The 16,867-nt window shown below is 39.5% G+C and overlaps 3 protein-coding genes across 6 annotated transcripts; all 3 read left to right on the forward strand.

Annotated features, from left to right (window-relative positions):
• The first annotated feature begins 1,182 nt into the window (after window positions 1-1,182).
• On the forward strand, window positions 1,183-2,736 carry LOC118342494 (ATPase inhibitor A, mitochondrial-like). Its single transcript, XM_035681054.1, has 3 exons — window positions 1,183-1,383; window positions 2,214-2,326; window positions 2,426-2,736. Exons 1-3 carry the CDS (start codon window positions 1,312-1,314, stop codon window positions 2,565-2,567), a joined length of 327 nt encoding a protein of 108 aa, XP_035536947.1. The 5' UTR covers window positions 1,183-1,311; the 3' UTR covers window positions 2,568-2,736.
• A 725-nt stretch (window positions 2,737-3,461) lies between these two features.
• LOC118342492 (heterogeneous nuclear ribonucleoprotein R) lies at window positions 3,462-12,423 on the forward strand. 4 transcript variants are annotated; one of them, XR_004797489.1, is made up of 15 exons: window positions 3,462-3,636; window positions 4,310-4,470; window positions 4,585-4,703; window positions 4,801-4,908; window positions 5,017-5,130; window positions 5,302-5,478; window positions 5,867-6,002; window positions 6,087-6,292; window positions 6,379-6,528; window positions 6,616-6,737; window positions 6,828-7,366; window positions 9,422-9,482; window positions 9,672-10,551; window positions 10,903-11,034; window positions 11,227-12,423. XR_004797489.1 is itself a non-coding variant. In XM_035681052.1 (12 exons), exons 2-12 carry the CDS (start codon window positions 4,314-4,316, stop codon window positions 9,454-9,456), a joined length of 1,863 nt encoding a protein of 620 aa, XP_035536945.1. In that variant the 5' UTR covers window positions 3,462-3,636; window positions 4,310-4,313; the 3' UTR covers window positions 9,457-9,584. The 4 variants fall into 4 exon arrangements, 2 of the variants coding, with proteins under 2 accessions (XP_035536945.1, XP_035536944.1); XR_004797488.1 differs by having other exon boundaries at window positions 9,672-11,034; XM_035681052.1 differs by lacking the exons at window positions 9,672-10,551; window positions 10,903-11,034; window positions 11,227-12,423 and having other exon boundaries at window positions 9,422-9,584.
• A 149-nt stretch (window positions 12,424-12,572) lies between these two features.
• On the forward strand, window positions 12,573-16,602 carry dnajc8 (DnaJ (Hsp40) homolog, subfamily C, member 8). The gene is made up of 9 exons (XM_035681053.1): window positions 12,573-12,700; window positions 13,157-13,258; window positions 14,247-14,303; window positions 14,427-14,493; window positions 14,714-14,808; window positions 14,923-14,994; window positions 15,273-15,364; window positions 15,609-15,684; window positions 15,787-16,602. The coding sequence occupies exons 1-9, from the start codon at window positions 12,629-12,631 to the stop codon at window positions 15,907-15,909; spliced, it is 756 nt and encodes a 251-aa protein (XP_035536946.1). The 5' UTR covers window positions 12,573-12,628; the 3' UTR covers window positions 15,910-16,602.
• The last annotated feature ends 265 nt before the right edge of the window (window positions 16,603-16,867 follow it).

The following is a 16,867-nucleotide window of genomic DNA, read 5'->3' on the forward strand; positions in this document are numbered from 1 at the left end:
AAATATTTGCATGCATGATGTAGAGACTCTTATAATCAGTGCACAGCAGGTCAGACGAACACGTGAAAATTTGACTTTTTAGTTCACCTCAAGGAAAAATGTATTTCTCCTATCATTAGGACCAAATGACATTACTTCCTAGATTTTCTTTTAGGAAATTACTGACCCCTAATAACAGAGCAAAGTTAATTTACACAGGAAAATCTGCCAAACTGGCAAATATAATTGTATCAAATCTGTAAGTGTGAGGTTCAGTACATTAAGCTTAACTCAGATGGGTTTTTTTATATGTCGACAAATGCTCCTTTATGAGTACCGCTAGTGGTGGAATGTAACTAAGTATATTTACTCAAGTACTGTATTTAATTATACATTTGAGGCACTTGAGTCTTTCCTTATATGCCACTTCTACTCCACTTTACGTCAGAGGGAAATATTGCTCTCTTTTTACTCCAGCTTTAGTTACTAGTTCTTTTTTGCATGCCAAACTTATAAAATGTGATGTGTTATTATAAATAAAACTACCAAACAAGTACAACTGAAACAATTAATTAATAAATCAATTAGTTGATTGATAGAAAATTAATTGTTGTTGTAAATCGTCTTTTTCATGCAAAAATGGTTCAAACTTAATAAATGTGAAGATTTACAGCTTTTAAAAAAGACATTTTAATAATATTCATTTATTTTTCATAATTTTGTACTATTGATTGGACAAAACAAGCATTGTGAAGGTATCACCTTGAGCTCTGGGAGCTTAATTAATGAAGAAAACAAGAAAATAATAAGCGGATTAATCCATAATGAAGATAATGATTAGTTGCAGTCCCATACAAAATAGCCGAAACATTAGCTTCACCTCAACTAACTAGTAAACAGTAAAATCCTGCTTTTACATTAACGCATGAGTAATAATAATCTAATAATGCACAATATAGATAGAATGAAATGCATTTTTTTTATTACATTTACTTTATATATATAAATAGCCCACTTTAAGAATATTTCCCTTGAACTTTTACTTAAATAACATTTTAAATGCTAGACTTTTCCTTATAACAGTGTGGTATTAGTATTTTTTACTGTTTCTTCAGCACTGCACAGTGCAAGTGTTGCAACCCTCACCCCTCACCGCCTGGTGGCAGCAACAAGTCTCCATGTGCCAGAGGTGCTTGTCACCACGCCCATATGAGACGTTCACTTCAAATTTCCGCATTATGAGCAAGTAGGTAAAAAAAAAAAAGAAAAAAAAAAAAAACGGAAAGTTTTGCCTCCCCTATCGAGGTTGCATTTAATAATATCCGAGTAACAATGTCAGGGTTTCTTCTGAGACTAAACCTAAGGAGATGCATCGCCTCTCAGATCAGAATGGCATCTGATCAGGTAAACTGGGTTTCAGTGTTAGCATTAGCTTGCTGAGCTAAGTTGGAAAGTTATTGGGCGAAGCTAAGCGAGGGTTAGCTGGTTGCTAACTTGTATAGTCAGCTTTTGTGCAAGGTGCATTGGTGTGAAATGATAATTAAATAAAGAGGTGTGGACTGCAGCGTGTTTCTTATGGCTCCAGTGTAATGTTAGACATGTTGCTGTGAACCTTAAAGCTGTTGTGTTACTGGGTAGCTGCTCTGCTGTTATTTAATGACATTTACTCTGAAATATATGTAGTTATATGTGTAGTTTTGGGCCCAAAATAGTTTAAAAATAAATGCCGAACACGAACATATCAGTAGGTTAAAGTAGCGTTGACAGTGCAAATGTTTAGTAGCAGTTTTAGATTTGTAATTTATAGCAGAGACAGTAGAAAATGTATTAAAAACTAGTTAATAAAATACAATACAAACCTCAAATGTGTCTCACCATGTCTTCCAGAAGCGTGGTTGAGATTTTAGTTTTTGCTGTGCTGTGAAAGAGATTGTTTAAGGATTGCATCATATATTTTTTTTCACATCACTTGAGCAGAATTTTAAATTGAGGAACAATGTCTTAAACGTCTGTATCCATAAAAACACAGTCATCAGTTGTTCTGATGGGAACAATACAACCCATCCAGAGAAAGCAACTAACAATGAAACATCTGTCCAAAATCTTTCAGGAGAACCAGTATGTAAATAAACAGATGCATTGATTCTATTTTAGGCAAAACAAAAATGACAAAACTACATTGTGATGCTCTTAATTGTGTGAATTGTGATATTCCTTCTGCTTATTCATTGCAGCTTGGCGAGATGGGAAAGGGAGCAGGTAAAGGTGGAGGTGGAGGAGGCTCTGTGAGGGAGGCAGGGGGTGCATTTGGAAAGCGACAAGTAGCAGAGGAGGAGCAGTACTTCAGGTGAGAAGCGTGCAGTTATATTAGCAATTACAAGGCTCATGCCCGCAAATATTTTTTTTTTTAACCCAGTGTGTCTTGACTTTTTGTTTCCACCTGCAGGCAGAAGGAGAGGGAGCAGATGGAAGCGCTGAGGAAGCATCATGCAGAGGAGATTGAGCACCACAAAAAGGAGATTGAGCGCCTACAGAAAGAGATTGATCGCCACAAGGGCAAAATCAGAAAGCTGAAACATGATGACTAAAGCTGGGTAGCCTATTATCATTTATCTTCCTGAGAGTCCGCCCATGTTATCTGCCAAGTTAATGATTATGACATATTGATTTGACTTACTGGTGTTCAAGGCAGGTCCTGTAGGAGACTTCACACTGACATCATAATATAACAATAAAGTGCTTAATTCTTGAACACTATGTGACTCGTTGTTGATCCCTCTTGTTTGTTGTTGAAAAGGGTAGTTGTTTGTTTGTGCTTAATAACTTTTTATATAACAAACAAACGCATTATATATATATATATTTATACGTGTATATATATAATAAAGTGTTTGCCAGAAAAAAATTGGGCTGATCCTTTAGGTAGTAATGTACAAAAAGGTGAATTTCATTGGGTTTAAGTCTTGCCAGTCAAAAGTTCAACCTCCGTGGTTGGATAGTTGGTGGTGAAGCGCTCGTTTTCCATCACTGCGCTGCCCGCTATCTGTCAGCGCTAAAACTGCCTCCAAGTCACGTTTTGCAGGTGGGGCAATTTGAAAAAGAGGAAGGAATATAAAACATAGACAGTCAAGGAAGCGATCTCTGAAGCTCAAAATTGGTCTTTGATGTGGGGATTTAAATTGTAGAAACCACTGAGAACCTGATTAGACTGGGACATATGAATCCGAGCGGAAACTGACGTCTGCAATCAAAAAAAAAAAACAGCTCAGGAAAGTCTGTTTTTACAAGTCTTCACCTATTTACACGACAGAAAACAAATAGCAAAAACAAAAAAAAAACAACTCTTCAACACTAACAGTTGCTGACAACAAGGCTCCGCCCGGTTGCAATTCACCAGAAGCGGCAGAACACAACAAAAACGAACACACTCTCCCCACTGCGCGTTTGATTTTTTTTTGTGTGCGTCCAAATCTCGCGATGTTTGCTGAGCGGTGGCGTTGTTCGGGCGAGCCGACGACGAGACCGTAGCTGTCTGGAAATTTGTCTCGTGTGTTAGATTCAAACGTATTCCTCGTATTAGACCATTTGTGTACGTCCGACGAGTCAATCGGTCCGCAATTTTAACACACGTCTCTGTTAGTGTCCTGAATTAGACGGGTAAGTTTCGCTAACTGCCTGTTTGCACCCTGCGTGTGTTTGAATTGTGAAACGGTGTCTTTCTGCACGACGAGGCCTTCGTATGAAAGCTCGCTAGTTAGCCAGCGAGCTAACCAGTATTACTGTCAGGTCGAGATGAGGAGGGGAAAAAAAAACAACAAAAAAAAAACGTGGAAACTGTTTTGCTCTTAAAATTGCACAAAAAAAAGCCGACTGCTCAGATGACACTCGCCCTGCACGACCCGTGCATGTAAATGTGATAATGAAATGTGTCCACCTCGCTAGCTAGCAGGCTGCATGTGAAGGGGGCGGGACGGCTGTCGGTAGGTTTCTTTAAGTGACAGGGTTGTGTTACCGTACAGTACCGGGACGGTTGCACGGCAGTTCAAATTGTCAGACGGGATTTTATGCAACGCTCTGTGTCATTTAGATTTAGTTAAAACTGATGGGTTTTAAGGAGAGTTACCTGCTTTGAACTAAAAGCCAGATTACAGTAGCCAATCCCCTTTTGAAAGCATTGATGTAAATGATATAAGTTACATCAAGACCTTTGGTTGCACTGCTTTTACTTTCGGATAAGTCCCAGTGTTTATTGATCAATCCTGCTCAAGAAAAATACATTCTTAAGATGAACTCTTACTGAATAACTTGTTTTTCTTGCTATATATTACAGGAGAATGGCGGCCGCTGAGGTGAACGGTAGTTCTGCCCCGGCAAAGGAGGAGGAAGAGCCCATGGATGTGACAACAACACATACAGAGAACTACCAGACGCTCATTGATGCTGGGCTGCCCCAGAAAGTGGCTGAAAGTCTAGATAACATCTTCCAGACCGGTGGGTGATAGTTGTTTTGCTCATACAGCTATAAAAGGTCATATTAAGAAGCTGTTGAGTACTAAATATGTCTTTGTCGCTGAGACTGATGGTGAACATGTTTTGTAATTGCAGGCTTGGTGGCGTATGTTGACCTAGACGAAAGGGCCATCGATGCACTGCGGGAGTTCAATGAGGAGGGAGCGCTTACTGTGCTGCAGCAATTCAAAGAGAGTGATCTGTCTCATGTACAGGTAACCACGTGGATTGAATATAAACCCCTTTTTGTCTTTGAGAAGAGTTCGTACAGGTTGTTGTAAAATAACGATATCTCATTTGTTTTTAATGTAGAATAAAAGTGCTTTCCTTTGTGGAGTCATGAAGACTTACAGGCAGAGAGAAAAACAAGGCAGTAAAGTACAGGAGTCCACAAAGGGCCCGGACGAGGCGAAAATAAAGGTAAACATTCATGTGGCTTTGCTGTATAGGAGCTCAGAATGAATGTCACTTAGAAATGCCTCTGCAGACATGTAGCTCAGTTAATGTTTTGTTTGTTGTGTTTTTCAGTCTCTATTGGAACGGACAGGATACACCCTGGATGTCACTACAGGTCAGAGGAAATATGGAGGCCCCCCACCTGAGGATGTGTTCAAAGGAACACAGCCAGGGATTGGAACTGAGGTAGATACGTTTTGTTTTTCTGGTCATTATTCTCAAGGCTCTGTTATATTTTGGGTAAGAAATACTAGGCCTGTGCTGCAGTTTCATTCATAAAGAATCCCAAATATAATGCTGTATGTTGCGCTTTACATATCCTTACACTTTTCCACCTCTTTCTCTCTTTCTCATCAGGTGTTTGTCGGTAAAATCCCAAGGGATTTGTATGAAGATGAGCTGGTGCCGCTCTTTGAGTCAGCTGGTCCCATCTGGGACCTCAGGTTAATGATGGACCCTCTCTCTGGTCAGAATAGAGGTTACGCCTTCATCACATACTGCAATAAGGATGATGCCCAAAAAGCTGTGAAGCTTGTAAGTAGAATGGCAGGGTATCAGAAGAAACCTATTAAACCATATAACAATTCAACATTTACGTGTTTTTGTCTGAGTATTACTTTTAAAAAAAAACAAAAAAAAAACTTCAGGGCGCCCAGTTAGCTGTCGGTAGAGCTGGCAACCCATGTACGTAGTTGCTGCAGCGGCCCAGGGTTCGAGATCCACCTTGCGCCCCTTTGCTGCGTGTTCATCCCCTCTCTCTCTCTGCCCCTCTTTCCTTTCTGTCTTTGGCTGTCACTATCCAATAAATGCAATAAAAGGCCAAAAAACAAACAAAAAAGACTTCAGGCTTCAAATCTGTTAATGTTTTTCATTGCGGTTCTTTTACAATGTATTTCACAAACTTTTTGGCCTGTATTTTCAGTGTGATAACCATGAAATCCGCCCTGGCAAGTACTTGGGAGTGTGCATATCTGTTGCAAACAATCGCCTGTTTGTCGGATCAATTCCAAAGAACAAGACAAGAGAAAGTATATTGGAAGACTTTGGCAAAGTTACAGGTCAGTTTTAAAAGCACAGAGGTGAATTTTTGTCAGAAACTCTTCAAAACAAATCCTCAGTCACGTTATTGTTTTATCTTGCAGAGGGTCTCCAAGAGGTGATATTGTACCACCAGCCAGATGACAAGAAAAAGAACCGTGGCTTCTGTTTCCTGGAATACGAGGACCACAAGTCTGCAGCACAAGCTCGCCGCCGCCTAATGAGTGGCAAAGTCAAGGTGTGGGGGAACCCAGTCACTGTAGAGTGGGCTGACCCTGTCGCCGAGCCAGACCCGGAGGTCATGGCCAAGGTTAGCTAGTCTCGTGTCTTCCTCTGCAAAACACAAGCATGCTCTGTTGTACAGAGTTACAAACATCCTGCTTTCTGTCTTCATAGGTCAAGGTGCTCTTTGTGAGGAAGCTGGCCACAGCAGTGACTGAAGAGCTCCTTGAGAAGACTTTCTCTCAGTTTGGAAAGCTGGAGCGAGTGAAGAAATTGAAAGACTATGCTTTTGTCCATTTTGAAGAAAGGGATGCGGCCGTAAAGGTGGGTTTTTCATGCTTTGGACGGGGTATTTTTGCACGTCTGATGATTCTACGTACGTTACTGTAACGCGTTGTTTTGTTTGGTTAGGCAATGGATGAGATGAATGGGAAGGAGCTGGGAGGAGAGGAAATTGAGATCGTCCTGGCAAAGCCGCCAGACAAGAAGAGGAAAGAGCGCCAAGCAGCTCGGCAGACCACCAGGAACGCAGGGTGAGGGACAGAGACATGTGACTGGTCCACTGCCAGGCTTATTTTCCCCTGAGGAATTCATTACATGTAACACTATCCTCCCCTCTGCAGGTATGACGACTACTACTACTACCCACCTCCACGCATGCCCCCACCAGGCCGAGGCAGGGGTCGTGGTGGCCGAGGGGGCTATGCCTATCCACCAGATTACTATGGATATGAAGACTACTATGATGACTACTATGGCTACGACTATCATGACTACCGTGGTGGCTATGAAGACCCTTACTACGGCTACGAAGATGTGTATAGCATGAGGGGCCGTGGCACTCGTCCCAGCAGGGGGGGGCCTCCTCCACCTAGGGCTCGTGGGGCGCCACCGGCACGAGGCCGGGGCGGCTATGCCCAAAGAGGGCCGCCCCTCGGACCTCCGAGGGGCGGCCGAGGAGGGCGGGGAGCCCCTTTCCAGCCACAGAGGGGCCGAGGTCCTCGCGGGGCCAGGGGCAATCGCGGGGGTAACGTCGGCGGAAAGAGGAAGGCAGACGTGTTTAACCAGCCTGACTCCAAGCGCCGCCAGACCAACAACCAACAGAACTGGGGGTCCCAGCCCATCGCCCAGCAGCCCCTGCAGCAAGGGGCCGACTATTCCGGTAACTATGGTTACAGTAATGACACCATGGAGTTTTCACAGGATTCTTATGGGCAGCAGTGGAAGTAGGTGCACCAAAAGGTATTTGGCAAAGTGACAACAAAAAAAGAGAAAAACAACAATAAAACGAGAAAAAAAAAAAAAAAAACAGGAGATTGGCCACAATTTTTTGATTGACTTTTTATTCTTCATCCCTCATGAAAATATAAATCTGTATATATCAGAAAATATGGACAGACCCCAGAATTGGCTCGAGATGATTGGCTGGAAAGCCTTTTGGCTGAAGAAGTGAACGTAACCGTTGTGGTGAATCATTTCTTACTCCTACGGTTACATTGGGACATGTGTCTTTAAAAAAAACAAACACAAAATACTTTTATTGTTACGTTTTGTTCCTGATTCTTTTAAAGCCAACAATGAACATTTACAAAAAAAAGTGGACATTGATTCTCAAAAGTCTGAGGACATTAAATAATGATATTTGCCTTGCAGGAAGTTTTTGTCCATGCCCCTTTCCTCCCTCCCCTTCTTGTACTCCCTTTATTTGTGGTTTCTCATAGTTGCTTAGGGACTTGCTTGTAAATAAATGCATATGGTTAGAGCTTCATACTTCATTTTTTGCAATGGTGGAGAAAAGAATCCACAGGAAGGAAGAAATCAAAGTTTTGTAATGTTCAAAGTGTATGCCTAGCATTTCTAGAGTTAGACAAATTGTGTTTTTTTAAAACTGATACCATAACTTTCTATGTTTTCTTTGAACTTGCCCAGTAGAATTTGGTTTGGCTTACCTTAAGAGCCATAGCAGTTTGTTCTCTGATGTTCTTTGTATTTATAACTTTTACGTTTGTTCCGTTTCAATAAAACTCAGCTGAGCATCAGTCAATTGTCAGATACTCAAATTCAGTGTTGTCATTCAGTATTTGATTTGATTTTTATCTCAAATTCTCCTATTTGGATGAAGATCTTCTTTTCCAAGACAAATATTTTGCCTCAAAGGATAATCGCAAAAGACTGAAATTGTGCAATCAGACAACGGGGCAAGAGAATTTGAAATGTGTTTGAATGATAAAATGATTTAACAGGATTTTAACCCTTTATTTTTCAGTGCATGTTATATCAGACTACAGTCACTTCCTGCACTCAGAATTTATATAGTGACTATCACAGCAATACCAACAACTATTAAAGGACCACACTGTTATTTTGACCTCTTGCGATTACTCAAGATTGAACCCGTCTTTCAGAATTTGTGTGCAAAGGTAAACAGTGTATGCTTTAGTAAATTCCATTGTCCATTCATCAGGACAAGGAAAACATTGAGTGCTTTGTATAGGTCATTTATCTTTCTGAAAATTGTGGATGCTTAATGAACTATTACTGAAATTTCACTGAAATTATTAATGTAGTGCACTCCTTTACTTTACAGTTTGCCTCATGTGGTTCCTGTCTATATTGCTATCTCCTCTCTCGTAGCATATCTGCATTTCAGAGCCAGCCAGAGAAAATGTTTTAAGACACAACCAAGGAAATGCATAACAATGCAATACAAAATGTAATGGTAATGTAACCGAAGTAAGTTTTAACAGGTGTAAATGTCCTGTGCCTTGCAACTCCTGTTTTGAGTTTAACCACTTTTTTTAAACAAAAACTGTTTATTTAAACAGGTTGACATCTACTGAAGCATATACTGTGTACACCAGTTCACACACTCTTTAAAGACAAGACAATCTTGGATAATGGTGAGATGTCACTTGCACTGGTATGGTCCTGATACTGACGCCCTTACAACAGTTAGAACAACGCATTTGACTTTGAATGGATTTGTGCTTGTATTGCCAAGTTGTCTCCAATTCATTTTTTGTTTTATTCCCCAAAATCTGCACATCATCTCAACCATCTGTTTGAAGACACCAAGGATCTGACCATCCAAAGGGTTAAAATTCTTAAAACTGCCATAGAAAAATGAGTTTGTTAACAATAGAAAAGTGTTATTAGATACCATGGTATCATTGCATTTTGTTTCATGGTGTCTGTCCTCTTATTCCAACCTACCTAGGTGGAGAAGCATTGAGAGCGGCACCACTAGAATGAGGAACTCACCTGAACGGTACTCAAGGGTGAGCTAGCCTTGCACAGAGTACTGTCTCCTCTCCTTTAGCTAATTGTAATCACTGGAGAAACACTAGCTATAATTACACTTATGTTCTTTTTATTGTTTCCTTACTAATAATACTTTACAACAAATCAAGCTTTTTTTTTTTTTTTTTATTCAGTAGGAAGTGTGATTTTTATTTTTTTTCTCCCAGGCTATGAAGAACACAAGTCACTAAAGTTGACTGAAGACTCATTGGAAATATTAAAATTGTGTTACCAGCATGTTTCTGGAGTTTAGAGGACACATGAGCAGTGCATATTTCCTTCACAGATGCACTGCATATTTTTCCCCTTCAGCCAAATGAAAAGTCATGCCCAATTTTAAGAGCCAAATGGCTGTTTCTTAAGACTGGATTAAACAGCCACAAGGCAGACAGCCAAGGATTTGGTAAGCGCTATAAATCTCAAAACCCTGCAAACACCTGTTGCCTGTCTTGGCTTACTGCACCAAAATCACCTCAGCTGTCTGCACACACATTCTGTGAATTAAGGGGTGGTGGTGGTGGATATTTCCCCTGCTACGCCGCTAGAGGTAGCAGTTCCACACCAGCACGACTGGTGGTCCATTGTTCCTTTATCCGACACTGCATTTATTGGCCATTTTCTGAGCTGGAGAGGCGTTAATTAATAGGTAGATATTCGACTACGGGAGCTGTTTTTCAAATGTATTCAAATAGCAGTGGAGATACTCTGTTAAATGTTGGTAAAATTGGCTGATGTTGGAACAATGGCTGTGCCTCAGGACTGATGTCTGTACCCTTCAACGCCACAAGATGGCAGTAGATTGGCTACAGTATTTATATTGCACAGGTAAGACTGAAATAGGGGGCACAGTATTACAGCAGGCAAGCTAATTGTTTCAATTTACACACATATTCTGGTTTGCATTGAAGTGCCATCAAATACTGGAGTGTCCTTTACAGTTTCTCATGTCAGAACTGTGTCTTTATATGTTGCCTCTTGTCAGCAGGCAGTAAAGGAGCTGCCCCCCATCCATGTGAATGAGTTCACACTAATGGAAGGGACTGATTGGTAAGATTGTTCATTATCTGAATTAATGCTCAGAAAAAGTCTCAACATGTTTGTATTTTTACTTTTTGTTATATTGTGAAACAATGTTGGATGTCCTAGTTTTCTCTTTATGACCTCTTCCAAGAGTCAGTAAGTTCTGTACGTTGTTTTTTCAGAATTTTAACTGGGCGTCAAGTCACAAATACATTTAAACACACATACATTTATATTAGTTGTTATAGATAAATGGCATCGTATTAGAGACAATGCAGTCTGTTTTCTGGTCATGTTGTTGGTGTTGATGGTCATTCTGATGCCAAGATTTGTTAACATGCCCTCTTCTGTGTGGCCCTTTTTTTTATTTTTTTCTAGCACTGACTGAGGAGACTGTTCTCCACAAGCACATCCCACAGAATGACCTACTTACTGGACCTTACACTTGAGGTCCAGGACTCATGGGACCACCAGCTGGCTACCCTGTTTACATCTCAGCAGAAGACACAGGTGAGAAATAACTGGATTAGTGCAGCTCCAGTGAGTTTATCGTTGAGGATGGGGGCGTAAAGGTTATAACTTGTCTCATGAGGTGTGAAGAGAGATACTTCCATATACATACAACTCTTCCTATGTAGTACATTAATCTTGGGAAATGTCTTCATTCTAATGTTTAATATCTTTTTCTTTCACTTACTGCAGACGCGTAGGAAGATACAGTTGATGGATGATCCAGAGCTCCATCCAGCAGACTGCTGCTTCCTTATCCAGCTTAAAAGAATTATGACTGTAAAGGGAACTGGTCTGTTGCTCTTGATTGTTCAATACATTTTATTACCCAAGTAAATGTGTGTGTGTGTGTGTGTGTATTTATATTTACAGTTTCTTTAACTACTTTTCATATTATAACGTTTGTAAACACCACTTAAGTTAATGTTATCTTGTCAGCACATGTGCACTACTTTTACTTGTGTGTGTGTGTGTCTTCGCAGTGAAACTGAATTATGTTCATTGTGAAGTTCAGTAGTGGGTCCTAAAGTCAATGATAAAACATATTGCTTGTTGCAAACTTGACCAGTCAAACAGATGGAAATGGGGGTGGGCCTGTAAACATAATGGACCAGTGTGACCCGTCAGTGGCCAATCCTGGTGACAGTACTCGCCCCTTCCTGCCTCATCGTGGTCAAATTAAAAGTACAACTGTGTGGATGCAGGTGGATGTCTTTAATTGGAAGAGCGTGAGGTGCAAGCCTAAAAACTGGAATTAAATTTGGTAATTTAAAAACAAAAACCCTAGTTTTGTCGGCCATCGGGGTAAAATTAATTTCCAAGCAGCTGATCAGGCTACGATACATTGCGGGTGGCTGGAGAGCTTTACCTGAGCCGCATAAAGAAGTTGGACTTACTAATAAATAATCTTAACATCATGCATGCAGAGAACCTGGTTACTGTACGGCTGTTAGCTGCTGCTGGTTGTAATTATATGCCAGACAAACTCAATGCAAAGCTCTCTAAATGAAACGTGTAGATCTAAACAACAATATGTAAACTTGTCGGGATGCCTTTGCTAAAAAATAAATTCAATAATATGATGATTGCAGTCATATTGTGCATGACAACACATAATATCCTGCGTTTTTCTCTATTTAACATGATTTTATAAAATAGTATGAGCCGTGCGGAAGTCGAAGCGGAAGTGTATTATCTTTGTTTCCTGGCTTTTCAAAATAAGGCAAGCTATGTTTTCAATTGAGAAAATAATAAATAAGTCTCCTACTTTTACAAATAAACGTTCATATTTTGTGTCCGTATTACACATCACTTTAATTGATTTATGTATTTTAGCACCTACTCTAACATAACCTTGCATTACGTTGATTCCAGATTAAATTAAAGTAAATATTTATAACAAAATAAAATAAAATAAAAAAAACTTTTATCACACGGAGGGCGCGCTGATAAATGTAGTTAAAGAACTAGAGCCCATAAGATATAAGATTTAATAAGATTTAATTATACATGTTATTATAAACAACCACTCGCATTAAGGTTGACCGTGTGGTCACGTCGTGCCACTACGTCACACGTAAACCAGGGGGGGAAGATGGCGGCCGCCGGAGGAGAGCCTTCTTCTCACAATATGTCGGATGAATTATTTCAAACTTTTATCTCGGAGGTACGAGTAAACTTACGTGAGCTTGTGTGATTTGAAAGTGTGAGCCGCACTCTGTACGTCGGCTCGGGTCGGCTGTTCCGCGGGTGTCGTGTTTACGAGCTACGAGGCCTGGCAGACGTGAGCATCAGCTAACGACGAGCAGCTAACGTCTGCTGAGGTGTTTTGTGAGCAGCTATGTCTTTCTGGTGTTCCCCATAGGTCGTCTGTGTGTTTAGTGGCCCTTTCTCTGCTACTGCGAGTCACCTAAACTAAACCACAGTCGGATAAGTGTGAATTATTCTGCAGGCTGGTGGCTTCTGTCCAGCATCTCTTTACCAATCGCAGTGCAGAGTCCCAGAAACTGCAGAGTAACCTTATGTTTCACCTCGTTTTACTCCCCACAAAGTGCGGTTTCAGATGGACTTTTGCAGTGTGACTTTGCTGGTATCCTGATAGTTTTCATTATGTCACTGACAGGTGAAGCAGATTGAGAAGAGAGACTCTGTGTTCACCTCCAAGCAGCAGATTGACAGACTGCTCAGACCTGGCTCATCCTACTTCAATCTCAATCCCTTTGAGGTAAGTGTACTGATTAAGTGTTTTCATCTTCAACCGGGTGTATCCAGTACATAATAACTAAGATACATGCATACATGTATGAATTGTGTTGTCAGTCATTAAATGTCAAATTACTATGAGATGCCCTGAACTAAAAGTGATTGTGGCAAACAGGCAAATCAACCCAAACATTGATTTATAAGGACATTAAATGGTTAAAAACTAACAATACATCTTGGAAGTTTTAAAGACATATTTGGTATCTGGACTTAATAAATGAGAAAAATGTAATAGAACAAAATTCAGTGAAATTTAAGTGAAATTTCTAAATTAAAGGTCCAGTGTGTAACATTTAGGAGGCTCTAATGGCAGAAATATAATATAATATTCATAGGTATGTTTTTATTAGAGTATAATCACCTGGATATAAGAATTGTTATGTTTTTGTTACCTTAGAATGAGCTGGTCACCTTTCATTGGCCACCATGTTGAACCATTATCTTCCTACAGTAGCCCAGAAGGGACAAACCAAGCACTGGCTCTAGATAGGGATGATTGTGCATTTTGCTGCCACCGTACTTTCTCTTTCATGTTTGGTATATTTTCTATATCTATGGAAGCATCTACACTGCTAGATGCCACTAAGTTCTACACACTGTAGCCTTTTCATTTACTATTATTATTATTTACTTAATTTAAAATGAACTTCAACACTAGTGTTTTCTCTTACATAATAGTTCCACTGTCTGTATTCCCCAAATACAGAATCAGAGAAAAAGGGAGGCACTCCACAGGTCAAAAACAGCAAAAGAATGACCTCGTGTTGATCTTTTTAGGTGAATTTTACTTACGATCAATAGGCTGACCAATCTGCTGATCAGAGCACGATAATGTTGCCACCATTTCTCTCCTAACAACTGGAACTCAGCATAATAATTATCTTGTATTGACACTTTGGTTGAGATACTTATGTAGAAAACAAACCTACCAATGTTCACATTCATTTCAGGTGCTGCAAATTGATCCAGAAGCCACAGATGATGAGTTGAAGAAAAGATTTCGGGCGGTAAGCTAAAAAACATTCAGTGGTCATCTCTGTGAAGACATCACTTGCCTGTGGACATTGTGCTAGTGAAATGATGTTCGTTTTTTCCTTAATTTCTAATATTCAGTCTCTTTACCTGTGCAGTTGTCCATTTTGGTCCATCCAGACAAAAATCAGGGTGATCCAGATAGAGCTCAGAAAGCCTTTGAAGGTAATTTCCTTATATCCCTGCTTACATTTAAGTTGTAAATATACACTGGATGTCATTCATGGCATTTACTTGTATCATGTTGCCCAGTTTGTGGTTTCATATAATGTTAGCGAACACAGTAAACTAGTATATTCAGCTCCTGCCTTTGTGCATGCGGTCATTAGATGAAAAAGAAACATGTACAAGCTTAATTTCATCTGAATATCTCACTGTGTTCCAGCTGTGGACAAGGCATACAAACTCCTACTGGAACCGGAACAGAAGAAGAGAGCCTTAGATGTGATCCATGCAGGAAAAGAATACGTGGAGCATATGGTGAGCGTTCAACATTTTCCTTTACCTTTCAAACAATCCTCCATCTTACTCAACTCTCCTGGTTTGTATTTGTTTGGTAACATTTTATTTTGTCCGATTGTGCGCTCCCGTCAGGTGAAGGAGAAAAAGAAACAGTTGAAGAAGGATGGGAAATCAATGGATGTGGAGGAGGATGACCCTGAAGTGGTATGTCGAAGTCATAGAAATATATCTGGGAGAAGTGTTGAAAGTAAAATTAAAATCTGATTTAAATCAAAATTTCACTATAGGGTCATTTAAAGGAGAGAAATGTTATATTTATGTTAATATTATATTATAAATTCCGTCAAGATATTGTAATTATTAAATATTAAAGATTGTCTTTTTATTTAAACAACATTTAAGTAGAATAGTGAAGTTTCATGTTAATCAAGCTAATATTTGTCCTGTTGATTACTATATATGACTTTACTTGTCGTTTCCAGTTCAGACAAGCAGTGTACAAACAGACCATGAAGCTGTTCGCAGAGCTTGAAATCAAGAGGAAGGAAAGGGAAGCAAAGGACATGCATGAAAGGTAAAGACACACAGTATATTTACAACCTGTTTTTTTTGTAATAAAAATAAAAAAAAGTATAAAATGTAATGTAAACTAATGTAATAAAACTTGTTAACCTGCCACCCCTTTATTTAAATGTCCAAATAATGTAAATGGTGATATTATTTGATCCAGCTGTTAGTTTTTATTAGTGAAACAGAAAAGAATATCTTCATTCAGAATTCCATGGATTTCTTATTTTCTTCTTCACGTCATTTACCAGAAAAAGGGCAAGAGAAGAAGAAATCGAAGCAGCAGAGAAAGCCAAGCGAGAGAGAGAGTGGCAGAAGAATTTTGAGGTGCGGTCCTCCATGATTGTGGTTACTTGCTTATAAATGGAAACATGATGACTTTGGATTTGGCATTTCTAAAATGACCATTTTTTTGGTAACACTTGTCAGGAAACAAGGGATGGGCGTGTGGACAGTTGGAGGACCTTCCAGGCCAAAGGCAAGAAGAGCAAGGAGAAAAAGAACAGGTCCTTCCTCAAGCCCCCAAAAGTCAAGATGGAACAGAGGGAATGATGATGTAAAATTGGACTTTATTAGATTAAACTCACTGTTATAAAACCCCCCAGTTCTGTGTAACCTCACCTCGTCGTCCGCAGTCAGCTGTGTAGTCGTCATCACACAGTCATCGGGATACTCAGTACAACTACTTCCTCATCCTGACCCTGACAAACGTAGTTTTGTACTTGGTTTTTCTAATGTACATATTTGTGATCTGGACCCAGAGATCATACCTGCCTTGTGTAAGAAAGAGAAAATGATACATCTTCCACTTCTGTAACTGATGAGAAAAATGTGGTTTGTCATTATTTTTGTTCTTTTTCTTTTTTTAACTAAATAAAGCTTGGTCTTAACAAGCGTACCATATGCTAGTCCACAAAGCGGAGTTTAAAATATGCAGGAGAGGTAAATAACAAGGCTTGGAGGGGGAATGTCTGAAGCTATGTGACATTGTTTTTGTTTTCAATCCAGTTGTCGTTATAGATCACTTGACAAGCGAATACAATACTGACAGGATTTACACACGGCACCTTTTAAAAAAAGTCAGATTCTGAAGATTTCTGGAAAATCCACAGAAATATTTAGCATTTTGTTTTAAGTCTGCAGAACAAATGCAGATTTTGCATTTAGTGTCTCAATACTACTCATTAGTTCTGCATGTCTTAAATGTATTCCTTAAAATACTGTGAATAAAAGCACCTGACTGGTGTTTGTTGGACATGCTATTTATGTTTTGAAAAAAAAACAAACTAGTAAATCCCTTTAGATTTCAAATTCCACAAAATAAAACCAGCTCAGGAGTGTGAATACTGGATGAATAAAACTGAAGTCATACAAGGACTACGTGTTGGTAGACATTTGTTTTATAACAATATTTCACAAAAACAGCAGACAAGTAGACAGAAATTGTGCAAAGATTGATACAGTATAATCTGTAAAATATAAGCAAGGAATCAAGAACAAGCAATTTTAA

This window comes from Morone saxatilis, unplaced genomic scaffold (genome assembly GCF_004916995.1).
Source record: "Morone saxatilis isolate NCDOM2014 unplaced genomic scaffold, NCSU_SB_2.0 Contig9, whole genome shotgun sequence".
NCBI lineage: Eukaryota > Metazoa > Chordata > Actinopteri > Moronidae > Morone > Morone saxatilis.

Bases quoted from the DNA above. Each gene is read 5' to 3' on its own strand.
- LOC118342494 (XM_035681054.1), top strand. From the start codon at position 1,312: ATGTCAGGGTTTCTTCTGAGACTAAACCTAAGGAGATGCATCGCCTCT. The intron at 1,384-2,213 runs GTAAACTGGGTT...TATTCATTGCAG, and splicing joins TCAGAATGGCATCTGATCAG to CTTGGCGAGATGGGAAAGGG. The intron at 2,327-2,425 runs GTGAGAAGCGTG...TTCCACCTGCAG, and splicing joins GAGGAGGAGCAGTACTTCAG to GCAGAAGGAGAGGGAGCAGA.
- dnajc8 (XM_035681053.1), top strand. From the start codon at position 12,629: ATGGCGGCCGCCGGAGGAGAGCCTTCTTCTCACAATATGTCGGATGAA. The intron at 14,494-14,713 runs GTAATTTCCTTA...ACTGTGTTCCAG, and splicing joins AGCTCAGAAAGCCTTTGAAG to CTGTGGACAAGGCATACAAA. The intron at 15,365-15,608 runs GTAAAGACACAC...GTCATTTACCAG, and splicing joins GCAAAGGACATGCATGAAAG to AAAAAGGGCAAGAGAAGAAG.
- LOC118342492 (XM_035681051.1), top strand. From the start codon at position 4,314: ATGGCGGCCGCTGAGGTGAACGGTAGTTCTGCCCCGGCAAAGGAGGAG. The intron at 4,471-4,584 runs GTGGGTGATAGT...TTGTAATTGCAG, and splicing joins AGATAACATCTTCCAGACCG to GCTTGGTGGCGTATGTTGAC. The intron at 6,738-6,827 runs GTGAGGGACAGA...TCCCCTCTGCAG, and splicing joins CAGACCACCAGGAACGCAGG to GTATGACGACTACTACTACT.